This window comes from Anoplopoma fimbria, chromosome 4, assembly GCF_027596085.1.
Source record: "Anoplopoma fimbria isolate UVic2021 breed Golden Eagle Sablefish chromosome 4, Afim_UVic_2022, whole genome shotgun sequence".
Taxonomy (NCBI): domain Eukaryota; kingdom Metazoa; phylum Chordata; class Actinopteri; order Perciformes; family Anoplopomatidae; genus Anoplopoma; species Anoplopoma fimbria.
Window position 1 is genome coordinate 26,105,188 of NC_072452.1, and position 21,944 is coordinate 26,127,131.

The following is a 21,944-nucleotide window of genomic DNA, read 5'->3' on the forward strand; positions in this document are numbered from 1 at the left end:
ACATCCTCAATGAAAGTAGGTAAAGTAAAACTTGCAAAAACAGAAATATGTTCCATTTTTAAAATCTGAAGTTTAAAAAGCTTCTGTGAAGAAAACTGCGTAAAAGAAACGATCTGAAAACTTGCACACTGATCACCAGAGACACAGGAGACACTGTAGAATCCATTCACACCTTCTCTGTTTGTTTGAAATGTAAATGTTCTCGCCGTTAAGCAGAGTCTGAGCTCCACTTCCTCTTCAGAACAGACTCACCTGTTTGTGCAGGTGGAATCACTGTAGTTTGATACTTTCTGGCTTTAAACTTTAGTTCCTAACCTGTAATAGTGAAGGTTTCCTGGTGACACAGACTTCTTTAAAAGCTGTGTGAGCATTAAGAAACAGATGAAGCATTAAACTCCACTGAGCTGCACATCTGGCCACGTTTCACCTTTCCAGGTGTTCTCCTCCATATTTCAAACGTTTTCATGACTCTACATCTTCCTGTAGATTTGTTACAGGTTTGTTAGTTCATAACACATGTGAGGCTGAAAAAAATCAATTATTGTGAAGTTTCTTTTACCAAATATGGAAATGATTCCCGGAGTGGATCGATGAAGAAAACGTTTCTGCTCCTTTCCCAAATTCAAAATGCCTCCGTGACCAGACTCTAAAGTCCGACGGCGGACGATGAGTTTAACGTTGAGTACGGACGCCTGTTAGTTCTGTCTTCATGTTTCTGAGTCTATAAATGTAGTTGGACCTTCGGCGTAACGTCCGTATCGATCGTTCGATTCCTCGTCCGGCCGTCTGATCTTTTTCTAAACTGTCGGTGTCTCCGGCTCTTTTTAAGGCGGATCTGTGACCGGGCTCAGCTGTTCTTTTAAGGTGGAACTGTGACCCGGTCGTTCTATCTACTGTACTGTTTGTTTGGTTTTTTTGTTAGTTTTTTTACTCCTTCAAAGAATGGTTTGTGTTTGCAGACATGTTGTGTATTTTTATTTTCTAATGTTATTATTGCTAAAACAAAGCTTGGGGCTGGTTTCGTGTTTTCATCCAAATTCCGCCGCCGATCTCCCGCCGACACCTTCAGCTTCCTGCGTCGCTCGGCCTCCCGCTGGGTTCTTTATGGGTTCAACTGTGTAAATGTCTATAAATATATTTTTTGTATGTATGCCTTTCCTAATGATCTGGAGAAGATAGATGTTATTTTTATATATTGCAGCGTTTTTTGTAAGTATTTTATACTTTTGATATGGTTCTCTGTAAAACAAGAGTATTATGTAAATATAGTTCTTTAGAAACAAGTTTGTTGTCCGTCTGTTTCTTTTGTGTTGACTTCAAGATTAATAATCTACAACTGATCAGCTGACACATTCTGTGTATTTAGTCTGTCAAATCTATTGATCGACACAGTCGTGGTTAAACTATTGCTGCTTTCTTGTGACATTCAATCTCGTTTTACCTCTTCAGGACATCAGACGGTAACTAGATGATACAAGTTGTTTAGTTTCCACACAATAATATAAACATTTCCTGTAAAAAGTATTCAATGTGTGCTGCTTAAAGAGGTCCTCAGTCTACTGAGCTGAAAGTAGTAATACCACGGTAAAGAAATACTCCTTCACAAGCAAATGTCCTCAACTCAAGTAAAAGTACAGAAGTATTATCAGTCAAATACTGTTTAAACTGACAGGTCAGTCATTAACCTGGTTAACTGGTTAAACTGACAGCAGGTCAGTCATTAACCTGGTTAACTGTTTAAACTGACAGCAGGTCAGTCAGTAACCTGGTTAACTGGTTAAACTGACAGCAGGTCAGTCATTAACCTGGTTAACTGGTTAAACTGACAGGTCAGTCAGTAACCTGGTTAACTGGTTAAACTGACAGCAGGTCAGTCATTAACCTGGTTAACTGGTTAAACTGACAGCAGGTCAGTCATTAACCTGGTTAACTGTTTAAACTGACAGCAGGTCAGTCATTAACCTGGTTAACTGTTTAAACTGACAGCAGGTCAGTCATTAACCTGGTTAACTGTTTTAAACTGAACTGACACAGGTCAGTCATTAACCTGGTTAACTGTTTCAGTCATTAACCTGGTTAACTGTTTAAACTGACAGCAGGTCAGTCATTAACCTGGTTAACTGTTTAAACTGACAGCAGGTCAGTCAGTAACCTGGTTAACTGTTTAAACTGACAGCAGGTCAGTCATTAACCTGGTTAACTGTTTAAACTGACATCAGGTCAGTCATTAACCTCCATGTTAACCTGGTTAACTGGTTAAACTGACAGCAGGTCAGTCATTAACCTGGTTAACTGGTTAAACTGACATCAGGTCAGTCATTAACCTGGTTACCTGGTTAAACTGACAGCAGAAGCAGTGGTCTTTGCCCCGCCCCCTCACAGGTGTGCTCTCCCTCTCTGTTAACCTGTCTCTCTCTCTCTCTCTCTCTCTCTCTCTCTCTCTCTCTCTGTGTTGTCAGACTGTTTCAGCGTTCAGGTGTTTCCTTCTCACCCGTCTCTCTGACTCACCCGTCTCTCTGCAGAGATGTCGGAGGAGGCGCTGGTTCTTCTCGCCGCTGTCACAGTGCTGGGCGTCCTGCAGCAAGGTAAGAGTGCATGCTGGGAAATATGAGGAGACCGAGTGAAGTCCCTATTATCTGTAGAAAGATGACCGGAGTCTGGTTGTCCTCACTGGATATGTATATTTGTATATTTCAAGATGAAGGTTGTTTAAATTATGAGTTCTACTTTTTATTCCTCTTCATTTACATTTATTTGAATATTCTTTATGTTGTTGTTTACTTTTCTCTGCTTTCATTTTTTGTTATTAGTTATTTGTTTGTTTTTTAAGAATCAACTTTGCATTTACTCCAAACACAAGATGAACTTTGATCAGACAGCTGCTGTGTGAATGAGTGTGAATCTCATACAGAAAAAGGTACAATATGATTTATATATGTGTGTGTGTGTGTGTGTGTGTGTGTGTGTGTGTGTGTGTGTGTGTGTGTGTGTGTGTGTGTGTGTGTGTGTGTGTGTGTGTGTGTGTGTGTGTGTAGCTTATTTCTCCCTGCAGGTGATCTACGCCAGGAGGAAGTATCTGGTGTGTCCTCCTGCCACCGGTGGACCGCCGGAGTTTGAGAGGATCTTCAGAGCTCAGTCAGTCTTTACTCGTTTTTTGATTTTTATAAAATTCATTAAAATCTGCAGCAGATTAACAAGAATCACAATTCAGCTAATTATTATGTTGTATTTAGATGTTTAATCCAGTAGTTTTTTTAATCCCTGGGCCTAAATTTTGTGTAATAAGACTCAAATGTTTGACCGACTTTATTTGGAACATGCAAGTTCCCCGTGCTGATGGTTTCATGTTACGTTTACTTCTTTTATCTCAGTTAAAACTCTCAATTTTATATTTATACACAATTCATTTTATGAAATCAATCAGAGAAACTTTAGGAAAACAAATCAACCTAAAGCAATAAAAAAGAAAACACATGTAACGGTAGAAGCTTCACTCTAGTATGTAGTACATTTCATACTGTAGGTACTTCATTTGAGTATTTCCATTTCCTGCTACTTTATACTTCTACTCCGCTACATTTATCTGACAGCTTTAACTTATTTGAAACATTAGTTATCATCAATTAATGAAAACAATATTTACATTTGAGGTGAAATGGAGGAGAAAGTAGATAAAAATTGAGAAATTCATGTAAAGTACAAGTACCTCAAAACTGTATGTAAGTAGACGACTTTAGTTTTTTCCTGTTTTTTGTCCGTCACAGTCATGGATATTGGTCTTCACCCTCAAAAGTGACTCACTGTGAAAGGGTTAAAGTTCTAAGACAAAAACACAAACACTCCCAGACCGGACAACGATGTGGTGTCGACCTGTCAATCAGTGTGTAGCCCCGCCCTAAAGCATCCCCTGCTTTATGGTCTGTTTGACTCTAAATGGAGCATCATTTACTAAATGAACATCATGCTGTATTGAAGAAGACTTGAAACTAGAGATTGAGACCATAAACTCATGTTTACAATGTTTACTGAGGGAATAAATCAAGAGAGAAGTAGAGTCATTTTCTCATAGACTTCTATACAACCAGAGGAGTCGCCCCCTGGTGGACAGCAGAGAGAATGCAGCTTTAACACCAGAGGTTGACAGATGTGTTTGTTAACTTCAGACTCTCCTCTTTGTGTTCAGAGCCAACTGCTCCGAGTATTTCCCGCTCTTCATCTCCGTCTTGTGGACGTCCGGAGTCTTCTTCAGTCAAGGTGAGCAGAAACAACAACAGGAGCAGAAACAAACTCCGGATTCAGTTTCAGTTTGAACTTCAGCTGTTTGTGTTTCAGGTTTGTCTTCAGTCTGCGGTTTGCTCTATTTATACGGACGCCTCCGTTACTTTCATGGATATTCACAGTCGGCACAACAACGGTGAGAGACGACGACTGTCAAACACGTTTAACACTTTATAATAAACATTGTTATTAAACGGTTAATTAAACTTTAGTTATTTTACTGTTATTTTAACGAACAATGAAATCATCATTAACTTTTATTAATTATTAGTCATTTATTTTATTTTAACAGTTTATTGTTGCACTCGTTATAACATTTCATATATTAATTATTGGTTAATGATTGCCAAATTATTAATAAAACATCTTAGGACATTAAAGACAAATAAATATTACATTCTTACTTTCGTAATCAAACAGTCTTTAATGTTTAAAAGAATTAAAACGCAGAGAAGATTTTTATTCTTCAGTAAAGTAGAAAAACAGAGACGAAAGAAACATTTTTATTTTATTTTATTTTATATTCAGTTAGAGAAACTTTAGGAGGAGAAACCAACGAGAAACAATCAAAGAAAAATCACTAATCTAACTTTAGTGCAACATTTACTACTTTACTGTCCTGTGCATTCTGAGGTACTTCTTCTATTTAATACTTCTACTCCAATACATCTCAGAAGTAAATACTGTACTTTTTTTCTATACTGTAATTTTATTGTACTTTAAGTTTATTTTAATTCTAATACTATTTATTTTGAATGCAGAAATTTTACTTGTAACAAAGTATTTCTTCACTGTAGTATTACTACTTTTACTGAAGTAGAAGCTCTGAGTACTTCTTCCTCCTCCACTGGATAAAAACAGAATGGAAACTGGAGAGTTGTAAAAACATGATTGATTGATTGATTGATTGATTGATTGATTGATTGATTGATTGATTGATTGATTGATTGATTGATTGATTGATTGATTGATTGATTGATTAAATATATCTTTTATAAAGTAATGAATGAGTTGATCGATGGTCTGGTCTGCAGGCTGGCTCCTCTGTATTTCAGCGCTGAGGTTCTGTGGGTTCTGGTCGGGTTCTCGGTTCTCGGCGTGTTCCTGTCGTTATGCAGAGTTTACCTGGACGTTGATCTGCTGCACAAGCTCGGTTCTGCCCTCGACCTGGTGTGAAGGGCGACCCCTCAGGGGTCAAAGGTCAGACGTCACAGAAGACAGAATGGGACACGTTTGGGATAATAAAGATTAAATTAAAATAGTTTTGTTTTCATCCACAATAACTGTCTTACATACCTGTTTTTTCTGCAGGAAGTTTTGTTCATTTATTTAATGAATTCATAAATAAAGTTGCTCATTCACTCATCTCATCATGTGATCGTCATGTGACTGAATATTCTCACTTTGAATACATATACATATATATATAATTATATATGTTGTTTTAGCTGCTTTGATGCAGCTGTGATGATTGAGGTAAATTACGTTAAAGACATATTATATTTTTTCTGTCCTTCATCAATATAGTAACAGTTTCAGATTTCACCACAAGGGGGCAGCAAAACTTCACCTAAAGACTGAAGACGATACTTTTACTCCTTTCAGAGGGAAACGTTGTACTTTTTACTGCATTACATTCATATGATAACTTCAGTTACTCTATAGATCAAAATGTGATCAACTAATGATTTATTAATATAAATATTATTATTGTTATAGATTTAACTGCCAGTATGTAAAGCAATTCAAATGAGCTCCACCTTCAAAGTGATGAACACATGACTGCTTCAATAATTATAAAACAATAATATGATATATTGGCTGGAATGAAATATAATATAATATAATATAATATAATGTAATATAATAATATAATATAATGTAATATAGAATAATATAATGTAATATAGAATAATATAATATAATAATATATAATATAATATAGAATAATATAATATAGAATAATATAATATAACATAACACAATATAACATAACATAATATAATATAAGTATTCTGGATCATTTTTATACTCAGAAGTCTTTTTTAGCTCCACTGAGCTTCTTTCATAGAAACTAACGGGGCCTTCAAAGCCTCAGTTCTCTTTAGACTTCCATGTTTGTGTTTTGTTTTTACTCACGCCGTATCGTAAGATATAAAAACAAACATCATCAACAATCATCTCACGACCCCTCAGATTCACCTGAGGGCCCTTTAGAGGGGCCCGACCCTTAGGTTGGGAAACCACAGTCATATAGTGGCTGATTTACCACAAAAACAAGTATTTTGTACTTTGAATATTATTATCTATATATCTATATATATATATATATATATATATAGATAATAATACTCCTTTACTACGTTGATTCTACTGAACTTTACATTAAAACGACTTCATATATTAAAACATAAATCCTGTCTGATGTTTCACTGAAAACTTTCACTGTCAGAGAAGGATTGTGGGTAAATTGTTGTTGAGGTTGGTATGTTCACACACACACACACACACACACACACACACACACACACACACACACACACACACACACACACACACACACACACACACACACACACACACACACACACACACAATGAACTGTAATCTTCTGCACAATGAACAGATGTCTATTTAAAGAGCAGCCCGGTGAGTTTATATTAAGATCTACAGTCAAAACACACACACACACACACACACACACACACACACACACACATACACATTTACACACACACACACACACACACACACAATTAAACACTAACACACACGCATCGGTTCATGTGTGGAATGTGTATTTGTGTGTATTTTTAGCGTGTACTCGTCTCAGACAGCAGCAGTTGTTTCTTTTCAGAATAACTTTTCCATCCAACAAACAACAGCTGCTTCTCTCTCCGTCACCACGGCGACAACATGTGTGATGTCATCGCGTCGTGACATCACACGAGTACTGTCTGGATATCTGATAATACGACACAAAAGAGTACAAGTATTTACTAGGAGGCGACTGAACAGCGTCATGAAACAGCAGACGGATGTTTCATCCTGATGTTGATGATTCAATGAGCTCTCAGAGATGACATCATGATTATTGATGTTATGACAGGTGGTTTTTTAGCTGAATTAATTCATTTTTAATAAATACGGGACGTGTTTTTTGTGTTATTTTGTAGTGCAGTAAAAGTACAACACTTCCCTCTGACATGGAGTAGAAGTATAAAGTGCTGTAACTACAAATACTCATGTAAAGTACAAGTACTTTGTTCAGATGTTTAGATGCAAAATGTTCAACTAAACTACGGGACTATTACTTCAAATCAACTTACTAGTACCGTAAATATACTTATACTACAACACAACTTTACTTACTGATAACTGTTTACGTCAGCAAAGGTGGAAAGTAACAAAAAGTACTCAATACTGTACTTAAGTACAAATTCAAAGTATGTGTACTTCAGTATTTCCGGCTACAATAATTAAAATACAATAATATACTATATAATATTATTCTGAGTGATATTTTACGTTCAGTATTTTAGATCTTTTTTCATGCAAGTACTTTTTCCTTTTACTTTAGTAAAATCACTCTTACTCATTTTATGCTGTTTTGTTAGTATTGTACAATTTCAAGTATTTTGCATTTTCTTCTACTTTTTACTTCTGCTCCTATATATCCTACATATTAACGAGTACTTTTACTTTTGGTACTTTAAAATAAATTTGATGCTGATACTTTTGTACTTCTAATTCAGGAAGATTTTGAATAAAGGACTGGTGGTATTTACACATTTTCCACCTCTGCGTGTCAGAGTTTATTTATATGAATTATATTTCTTACTTCCTGTTCATACCTGCACGCATCACATCTCTGTATAAAAAATATATATATATATATATATATATATATTTCTATATGCTACAATAAATATATATATATAAATAGATATTTCTACTGCTACAATAAATAAATTGAACTTGAACTAAATAAACTTTCTCTTTGTTCGTCTCAGTGACGACAGCGTGTGACGCACCTGAACACACCTGAGCCTTTTGTTCTCTTTGTTTTTAAGGTTAAATTCTTCATCACTTAAAGAGAAACGTGTTCATGTTTCCCTGCGACTAAAAACATGACGGAAGAGAAAAGCTTCTAATTCACGTGCATGTAAAACTACATTACATTACATTTACATTACAGTCATTTAACTACAAAAAACAAAAACACAAAACCATCTAATTTGTTTTTTCCAGCTGCTCCAACTTCCTGTTTTCCGCTCAAGCTTCTGCTCACCTGATCCAATTAAGGAGCTCGCTGCTGATTGGCCGATCCAGAGAGACACAGCTAACAGGTGTCAGAGTGAGGAGCTCTTAATGGGATCAGGTGAGCAACAGACAGATTAAAGTGAGCAACAGACAGATTAAAGTGACCTCGCTGAGGAGAGAAGACCGTTAACCTGAACACAAACACAAACAACCATAAACCTGATTACCAGGAATGACTCCACTGTTTGTCATTTATTTGTATATATATCTTTGCTGTGAAGCACTAACTGAATATTACACACATTTTTTTATTATATATATTTTTTTCTTTATATATTATTTGAGCATGAGGCATTCAGGTGTAATCTGAGATTAGAAAAGGCTGTGTTTTAGACAAACATGTAGGAACTCCTTGATGGTAACAGGAGACAATTCAGGAAAACAATGTTTTCATGCAACTCAATTTAGAGTTTTTGTTCTATTTTTTCTTCCATAAGTTGTTGTCTCTCAGACTAGAAGAAAGAAGATAGACTGTACATCTTTCTTAATTTGTATAATTTCCGTATATGTGTCTGGTCTTGCTTTGTATTCACCTTTCTACACAATAAAAGCTAATCTTTCTGTAACCAGTGTAGCATAAAAGCATGGTGGAATTAGCAAGCTCGCTAACTAACTAGTGGACAAATGGTTAGTTAGCGAGCTTGTTATTCCATCATGCTTTAATGCTCCACTGGTTACACTAACCAGCTGTCTATCACCTAACTGACCCGTGTTACAACTAACTAGAAATGCCTTTTTCTTTAGTCTAATGACAACTGTTCAATGCCTGTTCGACTCTTTATCTCTATGTTGTTGACTCAGACTGCATGAGAGTCTCACTGCATTGAATCCCATTATATCTTTAGATTTTGTGGGTTTTTTTACATAAATCAAGACATTTCCACCATAAACTGATTCAGAAAAAGGCTCCACACTTTACATGTTGTGAATTTAAACCCTTCATATCTGCTGAAACACAGAAGGTGTTTGTGTTGGCAGAGAAACTAAGATGGCCGACGGATGAAGGAAAGTTTCTCCTCAGGAGATAACGAAGCCTGCTTGTTATTGGAAACATGAAAAAAGGAAGAAGAAACAATTTTCCGACAGCTGAAAGATGATAGTTCCCTCTCTGTCTGCATAATGTAAACAACAACAAAGGGGCTGATGGGAAATGTAGTCTACGCTTAGAAGAAACCTCAGTGAATGTTGAGTCTAAATGTTGACGTTGTTCTTCCAGTAAGACAAAGTTAATCATCTCCCATGGTGACTGGGAGGCTTCACACACACACCCTGCTGATTAACTGTGTGTGTGTGTGTGTGTGTGTGTGTGTGTGTGTGTGTGTGTGTGTGTGTGTGTGTGTGTGTGTCAGAGGCCCCCCCACGTCCTCACATGAACATACGTACATCCTGTATGTTTTATGGGCTTTAGGTTTCTCTCGTATAACCGTCAATAAAACTGAAAATCCTGCAGAGCTCAACGGGACAATAAATCTGCAGCTTTGTCCTCAAACTACAAACAAAAACTACAACTGCCATTTTGAATTAACACCTAATTTATACTAACTTTAAGTGTAGCTTTTGAGGATACATTGAATTTTTTTTGTTTTTGTTTACATATTTACATTTATTATTTCTATTATATATTTTTTGAAATCCGTAAATTTCTTGTATTTTTTGTAACTTGTATTTACTTTTCTCCCTTTTATTTTATAATAATAGTTTAAATAGTTTAATAGATTTTATATCATTTTATTTTGAACTTTTAGGATTCATAACTGCTATTTGTTTTTCGTATATATTGTAGTTATTACTTTATGTTTAATACATTTCATGATTTCAAGCTGCTTTAAATCTACACATATATTTTTTGACTTATGTGTATCCTGTTCCTCTCTGGTTAGTTAAAGTTTTATCTTATATTTTGAATTTCTATGTTTTTATTTTTGTTTACATATTTACATTTATTATTTCCATTTTTATAATTTTTCTAAAATCCACCAATTTTGTTTTTATGAAACTTTCAGTTACTTTTCTTCCCTTTTATTTTATTATTATAGTTTAAATAATTGTATATATTGTATATATTGTAGTTTTCACTTTATGGTTTGATACATTTCATGTTTTCTAGCTTTTTTAAACTATAAATATTTTTTTGACTTATGTGTATCCTCCTCTGTGGTTAACTAAAGTTTTATCTTATCTTTTGACATTTATTTATATAGTTTTGTTAACATTTTTACATTTATTATTTATATTATTATTTTTCTAAAATCCAAGAAATTTATTTTATTTTTTGTTACTTTTATTTACTTTTCTTCACTTTTATTTTATAATTATAGTTTTAATAGTTTTATAGTTTTATATATTGTATATATTGTTGTTTTCTGTTTATGGTTGTATAAACTTTTTTTGACTTATGTGTATCCTCCTCTGTGGTTAAATCAAGTTGTATGTTATCTTTGGACATTTATTTATATAGTTTTGTTAACATTTTTACATTTTTTTATTTCTATTATTATTTTTTCTAAAATCCAAGAAATTTATTTAATTTTTTGTTACTTTTCTTTACTTTTAATTTATAATATAAAAATAATTTAAATGTATTTTTATTAAAATCATCGCTGCTGTATTTTTATATATTTATTTTATTGTTTACATATTTAAAAAGTGGCCTTGACGAGTTTCCGAAGTGTTCGTGAACGCAGCACAGATAAGCCCCGCCCCCCTGTGACCGGCGCTCTGAGCCTGATGCGTTCACGGGACAGATTTACTTTTCTTCACTTTTATTTTATAATTATAGTTTTAATAGTTTTATAGTTTTATAGTTTTATATATTGTATATATTGTTGTTTTCTGTTTATGGTTCTATAAACTTTTTTTTTGACTTATGTGTATCCTCCTCTGTGGTTAAATCAAGTTGTATGTTATCTTTGGACATTTATTTATATAGTTTTGTTAACATTTTTACATTTTTTTATTTCTATTATTATTATTCTAAAATCCAAGAAATTATTTACTTTTATTTACTTTTTTTTTATTTTTACTTTTATAGTTTTATATATTTTATTTTATATTTTTGGTTTTATAGTTTTATAGTTTTATAGTTTTATAAATTTTTTTTGACTTTGTATCTGTGGTTATTGTTTGTTTATCTTTGGTTTTTTTATATAGTTTTGTTAACATTTTTTTATTTCTATTATTATTTTCTAAAATCCAAGAAATGTATTTAATTTTTTGTTACTTTTATTTACTTTTCTTCACTTTTATTTTATAATTATAGTTTTATAGTTTTATAGTTTTATATATTGTATATATTGTTGTTTTCTGTTTATGGTTCTATAAACTTTTTTTGATTTATGTGTATTTATTTACATAGTTTTGTTTTTTTATTTCTATTATTATTATTCTAAAATCCAAGAAATGTATTTAATTTTTTGTTACTTTTATTTATAATTATAGTTTTTATTTACTTTTCTTCACTTTTATTTTATAATTTCCCTCTGTGGACTAATAAAGGATTATCTTATTTTATAGTTTTAATAGTTTTATATATTGTATATATTGTTGTTTTCTGTTTATGGTTCTATAAACTTTTTTTGATTTATGTGTATTTATTTACATAGTTTTTTATTTCTATTATTATTATTCTAAAATCCAAGAAATGTATTTAATTTTTTGTTACTTTTCTTTACTTTTCTTCACATTTAATTTATAATATAAAAATAATTTAAATGTATTTTTATTAAAATCATCGCTGCTGTATTTCTATGTATTTATTTCATTGTTTTTATTTACGAGTTTCCGAAGTGTTCGTGAACGCAGCACAGATAAGCCCCGCCCCCGCTGTGACCGGCGCTGAGCCTGATGCGTTCAGGGGACAGATTTTTTGAAAGTTGTCAACAGAGAAGAAGAAGAAGAGGAAGAAGAAGAAGAGGAAGAGGAGGCAGAGGAGCAGAGAGCGGCTTGTAACCGACAGCAGAGCTCCGGAGGACCGGGAGGAGGAGGCATGGGCTGCAGCCACAGCAAGGTGAGCATGCACCGACACAAACACCGGGGAGAAGCCTGCAGGAACCCGGGCAGAAGTTCACTTTGTCCCGCAGCGGGAGGAGCATCAGCAGGCGGCCGCTGGGAGCTGCTGCTGGGCGGCTCTGCTCCAGACAGCGAGCCGGGGCTGAGCTCCAGAGATGAAGCTCAGTGAGATGTAGTGAGATGTGGTCCTGGTTTAATGAACTCTCACTGCGAACCAGACAAAGAGGAACGCGTTTCAGAAAAACCACGACCGTGAACGTTACTTTTCTTAACATCTGTTTCTGATCTGGCGTCGTGTGTTCCCACGCTGCAGAGAGACGCGACGCGGCAACGCGGCACCGCACCGCACCGCGCCGCACCGCACCGCACCGCCGCACACAGGGTCCAATCCCCTCTGCTGTCTGCAACTGCATCTGCATTTAAGATAAAGTGTGTTTTTAAGAGTTTAAAGTGATTTTTACACACTTTTGACAAGTTTTCATCTCCTAAAGTATCTTTAAAATAGTCCTGATTTGAGATAAAGTGTGTTTTTATGTGTTAACAGTGATTTCACTCAAGTAAAGACACATTTAATCTCCTTTACTGTCTTTAAATGCATCTAAATTTAAAGAATTTTGAGATGAAATAAAGTTTTATCTTTAAATTTATTTGAGATAAAGTGTGTTTTTATACATTTACAGTGATTTTTGACAAGATTTAGTCTCCAAAAGTATCTTTAAATTGTCCTGATTTGAGATAAAGTGTGTTTTTATAAATTTATAGTGATTTTTACACACTTTTGACAAGTTTTCATCTCCTAAAGTATCTTTAAATTGTCCTGATTTGAGATAAAGTGTGTTTTTATGTGTTAACAGTGATTTTCACTCAAGTAAAGACACATTTAATCTCCTTTACTGTCTTTAAATGCAGTTTAAAGTGATGATTTTTACACACTTTTGACAAGTTTTAGTCTCCTAAAGTATCTTTAAATTGTCCTGATTTGAGATAAAGTGTGTTTTTATGTGTTAACAGATTTTTCACTCAAGTAAAGACACATTTAATCTCCTTTACTGTCTTTAAATGCAGTTTAAAAAATGATTTTTACAATACTTTTGACAAGATTTAGTCTCCAAAAGTATCTTTAAAATAGTCCTGATTTGAGATAAAGTGTGTTTTTATAAATTTATAGTGATTTTTACACACTTTTGACAAGTTTTCATCTCCTAAAGTATCTTTAAATTGTCCTGATTTGAGATAAAGTGTGTTTTTATGTGTTAACAGTGATTTCACTCAAGTAAAGACACATTTAATCTCCTTTACTGTCTTTAAATGCAGTTTAATTTGAGATAAGTGTGTTTTTTTGACAAGTTTTATAGTGATCTCCTAAAGTTTATCTTTAAATTGTTTGACAAGTGATCTCCTAAAGTATCTTTAAAATTTTTCCTGATTTGAGATAGATAAACACATTTATAGTGATTTTTACACACTTTTGACAAGTTTTCATCTCCTAAAGTATCTTTAAAATAGTCCTGATTTGAGATAGTGTGTTTTTATGTGTTAACAGTGATTTCACTCAAGTAAAGACTCATTTAATCTCCTTTTTACTGTTTTAAACTATCTTTAAATAGTCTCTGATTTGAGATAAAGTGTGTTTTTATACATTTATAAAGTTTTTGATTTTTACACACTTTTGACAAGTTTTAGTCTCCAAAGGTATCTTTAAAATAGTCCTGATTTGAGATAAAGTGTGTTTTTATAAATTTATAGTGATTTTTACACACTTTTGACAAGTTTTCATCTCCTAAAGTATCTTTAAAATAGTCCTGATTTGAGATAAAGTGTGTTTTTATGTGTTAACAGTGATTTCACTCAAGTAAAGACACATTTAATCTCCTTTACTGTCTTTAAATGCAGTTTAAAGTGATGATTTTTACACACTTTTGACAAGTTTTCATCTCCTAAAGTATCTTTAAAATAGTCCTGATTTGAGATAAAGTGTGTTTTTATGAGTTTAAAGTGATTTTTACACACTTTTGACAAGTTTTAGTCTCCAAACGTATATTTAAATTGTCCTGATTTGAGATAGTGTGTTTTTATACATTTATAGTGATTTTTGACAAGTTTTGACAAAAGTATTTAAAATAGTCCTGATTTGAGATAGTGTGTTTCTTTAAAATGATTTTCACACTTTTGCATTTGAGATATCTTTAAATGTCATCTGATTTGAGATTATAATTTATAGTGATTTTTACACTTTTGACAAGTTTTCATCTCCTAAAGTATCTTTAAAATAGTCCTGATTTGAGATAGTGTGTTTTTATAAATTTATAGTGATTTTTACACACTTTTGACAAGTTTTCATCTCCTAAAGTATCTTTAAAATAGTCCTGATTTGAGATAAAGTGTGTTTTTATGTGTTAACAGTGATTTTCACTCAAGTACTGACACATTTAATCTCCTTTACTGTCTTTACATGCAGTTTATGAAAGTGATTTTTTATTTGAGACAGTGATTTTGAGATGAAAGTTTTCTCCAAAAGTATCTTTAAAATTGTCCTGATTTGAGATAGTGTGTTTTTAAGAGTTTATAGTGATTTTTACACACTTTTGACAAGTTTTCATCTCCTAAAGTATCTTTAAAATAGTCCTGATTTGAGATAAAGTGTGTTTTTATAAATTTAACAGTGATTTTTACTCACTTTTGACACATTTAATCTCCTTTACTGTCTTTAAATGCAGTTTTTAAAGTATACACACTTTTAAATAAACTTTTGACAATTTTAAATATGTCCTGATTTGAGATAAAGTGTTTTTATACATTTATAGTGATTTTTACACACTTTTGACAAGTTTTCATCTCCTAAAGTATCTTTAAAATAGTCCTGATTTGAGATAAAGTGTGTTTTTATGTGTTAACAGTGATTTTCACTCAAGTAAAGACACATTTAATCTCCTTTACTATCTTTAAATGTCCTGATTTGAGATAAAATGATTTTTACACACTTTTGACAATTTCATCTCCTAAAGTATCTTTAAATGCAGTCTGATTTGAGATAAAGTGTGTTTTTATAAATTTATAGTGATTTTTACACACTTTTGACAAGTTTTCATCTCCTAAAGTATCTTTAAAATAGTCCTGATTTGAGATAAAGTGTGTTTTTATACATTTATAGTGATTTTTACTTTACACTTTTGACAAGTTTGCATCTGTATCAGTCCTGATTTGAGATAAAGTGTGTTTTTATAAATTTATAGTGATTTTTACACACTTTTGACAAGTTTTCATCTCCTAAAGTATCTTTAAATTGTCCTGATTTGAGATAAAGTGTGTTTTTATACATTTATAGTGATTTTTATTTTGACAAGTTTTAATCTTAAAGTAAGATAAAGTTTTCATTTCTCACTTTTGAAAGTTTCATTTCCAAAATCTCTTTACTGTCAAATGTCCTGATTTGAGATAAAGTGTGTTTTTATAAATTTATAGTGATTTTTACACACTTTTGACAAGTTTTAGTCTCCTAAAGTATCTTTAAATTGTCCTGATTTGAGATAAAGTGTGTTTTTATGTGTTAACAGTGATTTTCACTCAAGTAAAGACACATTTAATCTCCTTTACTGTCTTTAAATGCATCTGCATTTGAGATGAAATGTGTTTTTATAAATTTATAGTGATTTTTACACACAAGTTTTAGTCTCCTAAAGTATCTTTAAAATAGTCCTGATTTGAGATAAAGTGTGTTTTCATGTGTTAACAGTGATTTTCACTCGAGTACTGACACATTTAAATCTCCTTTACTGTCTCTAGATAATCTTAAATTGAGATAAAATGTGTTTACAGTGATTTTTACACACTTTTTTAAAGTGTTTATCTCCTTTATAATCTCTAAAATTATATTAATTTGAGTCAAAGTGGGTTTTTATGAGTCTACAGCCATTTTGACACACTATAAAAATGTGTTTTTACGGGTTTACATTGACATTACACACTTTTTGGAAGTTTGAAACTCCTTCACAGACTCTAAATTAGTGCTGATTTGACCTAAAATGCTTTTATTAAGAGTTTATAGTGATTTTGACACACTGAAATGATCTTAAAGACAAGTTTTAATCGCCTCCGCTATCTCTAAAATAATCATACTTTGAATAAAAGTGTGTTTTTATGAGTTTAAACCTATTTTATGGTGTTTTATCTCTTAAAATATAACGTATTATATCCTCATAGTGCGTTCCTACTGTGTGTTATTCTCTCTAATGATATCTGTGTAGTGCATTGTGTCATAATCCTATTACATGTCTGGATATTAAGCCAACGGCTTTACAATGCATCCATGATAACATTAATATAGATATGAGCAGTTGTTATTCTTTTGTTTCTAAAGATATCAACACTTTAATACTCTGTCAGTAGGGAGTATATATATATATATATATATATATATATATATATATATATATATATATATATATATTTAGTAAACTCTCTGTGACGTTGCTGTAGTTTGTTCAGTGTTTTGTGTCCGTACAGTAGAATCAGTGTCTTTAGCTCAGAGGGTGATAAGTGTCACAGCTGTTGTCTTCCACCAGTTATTGATAGAAAATGACGGAGCGGCCGAGGCTTCATGTGGGTCACTGGTTTCCAGTCTGAGGACCTCTGCAGGGGGGGAGCTGTGGTTGTATGGTTCATAGTATAAAGTTTTAATTCAGAATCATTTAAATCTCTTCTGAACCCAAACATAAATACTTCAAGTTCAAGATTCAGTGATCTGTTGTCACTTAATGCAGAATATAGCTTGAAAGAAACGGATCAGATATTGTTTGTTTCTCCAGAAAAACTCCCCGTTCTGTTTTATTAAATGGTGTTTTTTATTCCCTAACAAACAATACAGTCGTTGTCTTTTAGAAAGTAAAGAGACAAGTTTCAGTTTCGGCATTTTATTGTTTGTACAAGAAGCAGAAGTTTCATACTCGTTTGCTTTAGTTGCAGGTTACAATGATCATGTTTACGTGCTCATATTCCACGAGGATTCTGAATGTAATACGGTTCATTTAAACATCATGTTATGGTTATATATCCATAATTAAGTCTTATTCTGAATGGAGCATTTTCAGATTAATACGTGTGATATGATGACCTGTCAATCAGTGTGTAGCCCCGCCCTAAAGCATCCCCTGCTTTATGGTCTGTTTGACTCTAAATGGAGCATCATTTACTAAATGAACATCATGCTGTATTGAAGAAGACTTGAAACTAGAGATTGAGACCATAAACTCATGTTTACAATGTTTACTGAGGGAATAAATCAAGAGAGAAGTAGAGTCATTTTCTCATAGACTTCTATACAACCAGAGGAGTCGCCCCCTGCTGGACAGGAGAGAGAATGCAGCTTTAACACATGAAGCTTTGACTTCAGAACCGGAGGTTGCCATCTGGTTAAATGGTGTAATATGTCAATAAAGTTCTCCGAGGTCATCTTAAAATGCTGCTTTGTCTAACAAACCCCAAAATATTTAGTTATACATCATATAAGACATTGAGGTTTTTCCGTCTCTTTCCTGTTTACCAGCAGCTCTGTGCGTTGAACACAAACCAGCCAACAGTTTGTAAAGCTGGAGTACAGAAGCATGTCCAAAAGAAAAGAAGGAGAAACACACCTACTTTTAAAGCTCATGAAGGACTTGGATATCAACAGGTTGTTGTTTTGTTAAACAAAAGATGTTTAGAAACCCAGTTGGTTTCATCTCAGACCAGTTTGAGGAGCTGTTGCGTAACTAGAACTCCAGTGACGCTTCTGATTATCTCAGAATAGAAAAGACTTAGAGGCTCAGAGTCTGAGCTGCTGCTGAGATCAATGAACTCGACTACGATACACGCTGATCGGTTTAATGGTATTTAAAACTCTGCATTCATTCAACACACTCACCTGCTGAAGTTCTTTTATTCATGACATCTATTCTGATGTTTTTGTTCTTTTTAAACCTCAGAGCTCTTTGAAACATCTTTAGTTTGTAAAGATTTTTCATTATGAACACTTGAACACTTCCTGCATTAACAAAACAAAGAAACACAATCCTGAATGACGAGACAGGAACTAAACACAAATACCCACAAATAAAACAAACGAGTTTAATCAAAACGTAACGTAATATAATATGTAACCGTTAAAACTCTATGAGGATGCTAGACTTTTCTGAAAATCTCATCATGCAATATCGGCTCATATTACTTTAAAACCATTTATTAAAGTTACTGTGAGGAACTTTTATCTGGTCCTGAACCAGTCTCAGTTTAGTCCTGATCCTCTATAGACCTCCATCAGTAAACAGACCATCAGAGAGAAGATCGTCTGTTTCTATAAAGTTATTCTTAAAGCTCGTCATCGGAGAAATCTGATGAAATCATCACCAGTAACTCCTTCTTTGATGAAACTCCATGCAAAGAAAAAAAGATACAAACATCCTTCAGGCATCAATGAAACAAAGAAAACTGTGGACCTCGTTGTGCTGAAAGACGAGCGCTCTCTGTGATCGTAAACGTGGAGTTTGGACGGTTAATTAAAAGTCTCTAAATCATTTCACCACACGTCTGCTGCTCATGTGTTGGTGCTGCAACGTTTCCACATTTCACAGCCAACATGTGGAGCTGAAAGAACCACAACCTCTGAGTCATAATGTGAACTGCTTTTATTCACTCATCAGGTTTAAAGATCTGATGCTTTAAGGAAGATTTTAATCAAAGAGCTTCAGTGTTTGTGTGTATTTAGTTCAGTTACAAAAAGTCACAATTTAGGAAATCTGGGAAATGAATCTGTAATTTCATGATGCTACAATGTGGTGAGCTGATTTAAAACCAAAACAAGTTATTTGTTTCAACTGTTTTTGTAGTAAAGAAGTTGTTCAGGTCATTTTATTTAGCAAAAATATCAAACGCGTCTGCTTTTTGCTGCTTTTTGCTGCTTTTCTTTGTCTTATATGATATAAAATAAAACATTTTAGGTTTGTTGGACAAACCAGCATTTAAAACGTCCTCTGGGAACTTGATTGTCATTTTACACCATTTTCTGCCATTTTACCAGGCAGCAATTTTTCAAGTCAATGCTTCATGTGTTAACGCTGCATTCTCTCTCCTGTCCACCAGGGGGCGACTCCTCTGGTTGTATAGAAGTCTATGAGAAAATGACTCTACTTCTCTCTTGATTTATTCCCTCAGTAAACATTGTAAACATGAGTTTATGGTCTCAATCTCTAGTTTCAAGTCTTCTTCAATACAGCATGATGTTCATTTAGTAAATGATGCTCCATTTAGAGTCAAACAGACCATAAAGCAGGGGATGCTTTAGGGCGGGGCTACACACTGATTGACAGGTCCACACCAGAGACGTATACGGCGTCTCTACGTCACTCCTCCTCAGTCCATATATGGTCACTTCCTGTTTAATTGATTGCGAAAAAACAACATGGTGAGGGCCGTAATCCAAGATGGCGACGGTGAAAACGCCGAACTCGGGGCTTCAAAACGTCACATCACAATGACTACTTCCACATACAGTCTATACATTCTACAGACTAAAGAATTCATAAAGCCTTTTTGTTTTGCAACCATGTGTTGCATAATGACAAAAAAATGTAATAAAAGATTAATAAAGTAAATAATTATCTGTTGCAGCTCTGAATAAGACCCATAAACGTCTCGTGTAACCTCAAAGCAGTTTTAAAAAATTGGTTTAAAACAACCGGAGATCTTTCTTTAGGTCTTTTCTCGCCTCCAGCTCGTCCAGTTGTCTCTGAGCCAACAGATGGTCCGTCTGCCTCTCTGAGGTTACAGATTTTCTCCGGCTGCCTCACAGTCCTGAACGCCACACCTGTAAGCCTGCACCTGTTTACGCCTGAGCAGCGCTGAGGTGTTTCACACGGAGCCGACGGGACGTTTAAAACATGTCGAAAGTGTTTAGAGAATATGAGTTGGAAGGAGTTCAAGCTCTGTACAGTTTCTGGACAGTCTGACCTTTAGTGTCTTGAGGCTGCGTTCACACTGAAGCTAAAACGTTTAATACACTAGTTTCCACTTTAAACACTCAAGTAGAGGAACTTAAGAAAACAGGAACTTAAAACTTCTTAGAGTTCGTTAGTTCAACAGCAGACCAAAGAAATGACTAAATGTTAGCTGTGTCGTCAGACTGGAGTTTAGTTTAGTGTGCAACATATCAGCAATATATTCATTATTGATCAATGTGCTGATTGTTTTGCCTATTGAATCATTGTTTAAGAAAACAGTAAAATATGTTCACCATGACGACTTTAAATTCCTTATTTTGTTTTCCCAACAGATATTTAGTTTAATGTGATATAAAACAGAAAAAAGTGTTATGGTGTGAGTGCTGCTGCTGGCTACCAGCCCCACATTTGGCTCCTTCTCTGTAACCAGTGTAGCGCGAAAGCATGGTGGATTTATCAAGCTAGCTAGCTAAACATCCAACCGCTGAATTAGTGAAATGTTAAAACTTGCTATATCCACACAGTCTTGTCACAGCGTAAGAAAACACATGATCGTTTTATCTAACCAGTGTTGCATGAAAGCATGGTGGATTTAGCAAGCTTGCTAAGTAGCTGGCTGTCCGCTAGTTAGCTTACTGGTTCCATGTGCTTAAGTGCTGCACTGGTTAGAGAAAATGAGCACAACAGCAGTTTAGTCTGTTAGCGACATTACGTCACGTTGTGGAGGTTAGCAGAAGGCTAAGCTAAACTATTAGCAACCTATTTCTCTCATCTATGAAACTCTTTGCCAATATTTTTGCCCGCTAGAACCTCAAATCACAGTTTATGATCTCAAATGTGTGCGATATTGATTCTGGCACCAACAACACAGCACGATGACATTTTTGATGTTACTTTAGACCCTGAGGTGATTAATGTTTTGCCTCTGTGATGTAATCATGATAAAAAACATTGGTTCCAAAAGTACTTGTGTAAGAGACAAAAAGCTACGTTTAGATTATTTATGTCGTAAAACAGCCTCGTGATGTTTCCTGACCAGCTCTGAAGCCTTCGGGTCCTTCTTGTGACCTTTTATTTTATTACTTATGTGTTCAGAATGTGTCTTTCATTACCGTGGCAACAGAAGTAAATATCACATTATTGTGTTGAATCTGCCATCGTGATGCAGACGCGAGAAACAACCCGAGGAAAAGGCAGAACAGTCCTGCATTTAAAAATCATTCTTTATGAAATATTGTATACTTTGATCTCTTTGAGCCTTGAAATGGTTATTATATTAAATTAAATGATATTATATCAAAAGGTTATGTGTAAAAAACACTCAAATCTGAAAAGTAACCAGTAAATATTATTTTTTATTAAGTG

The 21,944-nt window shown here is 33.8% G+C and overlaps 2 protein-coding genes across 2 annotated transcripts in view; both read left to right on the top strand.

The window, feature by feature from the left end:
* The first annotated feature begins 2,476 nt into the window (after window positions 1–2,476).
* On the top strand, window positions 2,477–5,510 carry ltc4s (leukotriene C4 synthase). The gene is made up of 5 exons (XM_054598090.1): window positions 2,477–2,585; window positions 3,036–3,135; window positions 4,184–4,254; window positions 4,333–4,414; window positions 5,313–5,510. Exons 1-5 carry the CDS (start codon window positions 2,525–2,527, stop codon window positions 5,452–5,454), a joined length of 456 nt encoding a protein of 151 aa, XP_054454065.1. The 5' UTR covers window positions 2,477–2,524; the 3' UTR covers window positions 5,455–5,510.
* Window positions 5,511–12,446: 6,936 nt separating this feature from the next.
* ccdc69 (coiled-coil domain containing 69) overlaps window positions 12,447–21,944 on the top strand; it is a 28,150-nt gene continuing 18,652 nt past the window's right edge. Inside the window, exon 1 of the mRNA XM_054597503.1 lies at window positions 12,447–12,607. Coding sequence (XP_054453478.1) covers window positions 12,587–12,607 — 21 coding nt within the window. The 5' untranslated portion in view covers window positions 12,447–12,586. The remainder of the gene's footprint in view (window positions 12,608–21,944) is intronic.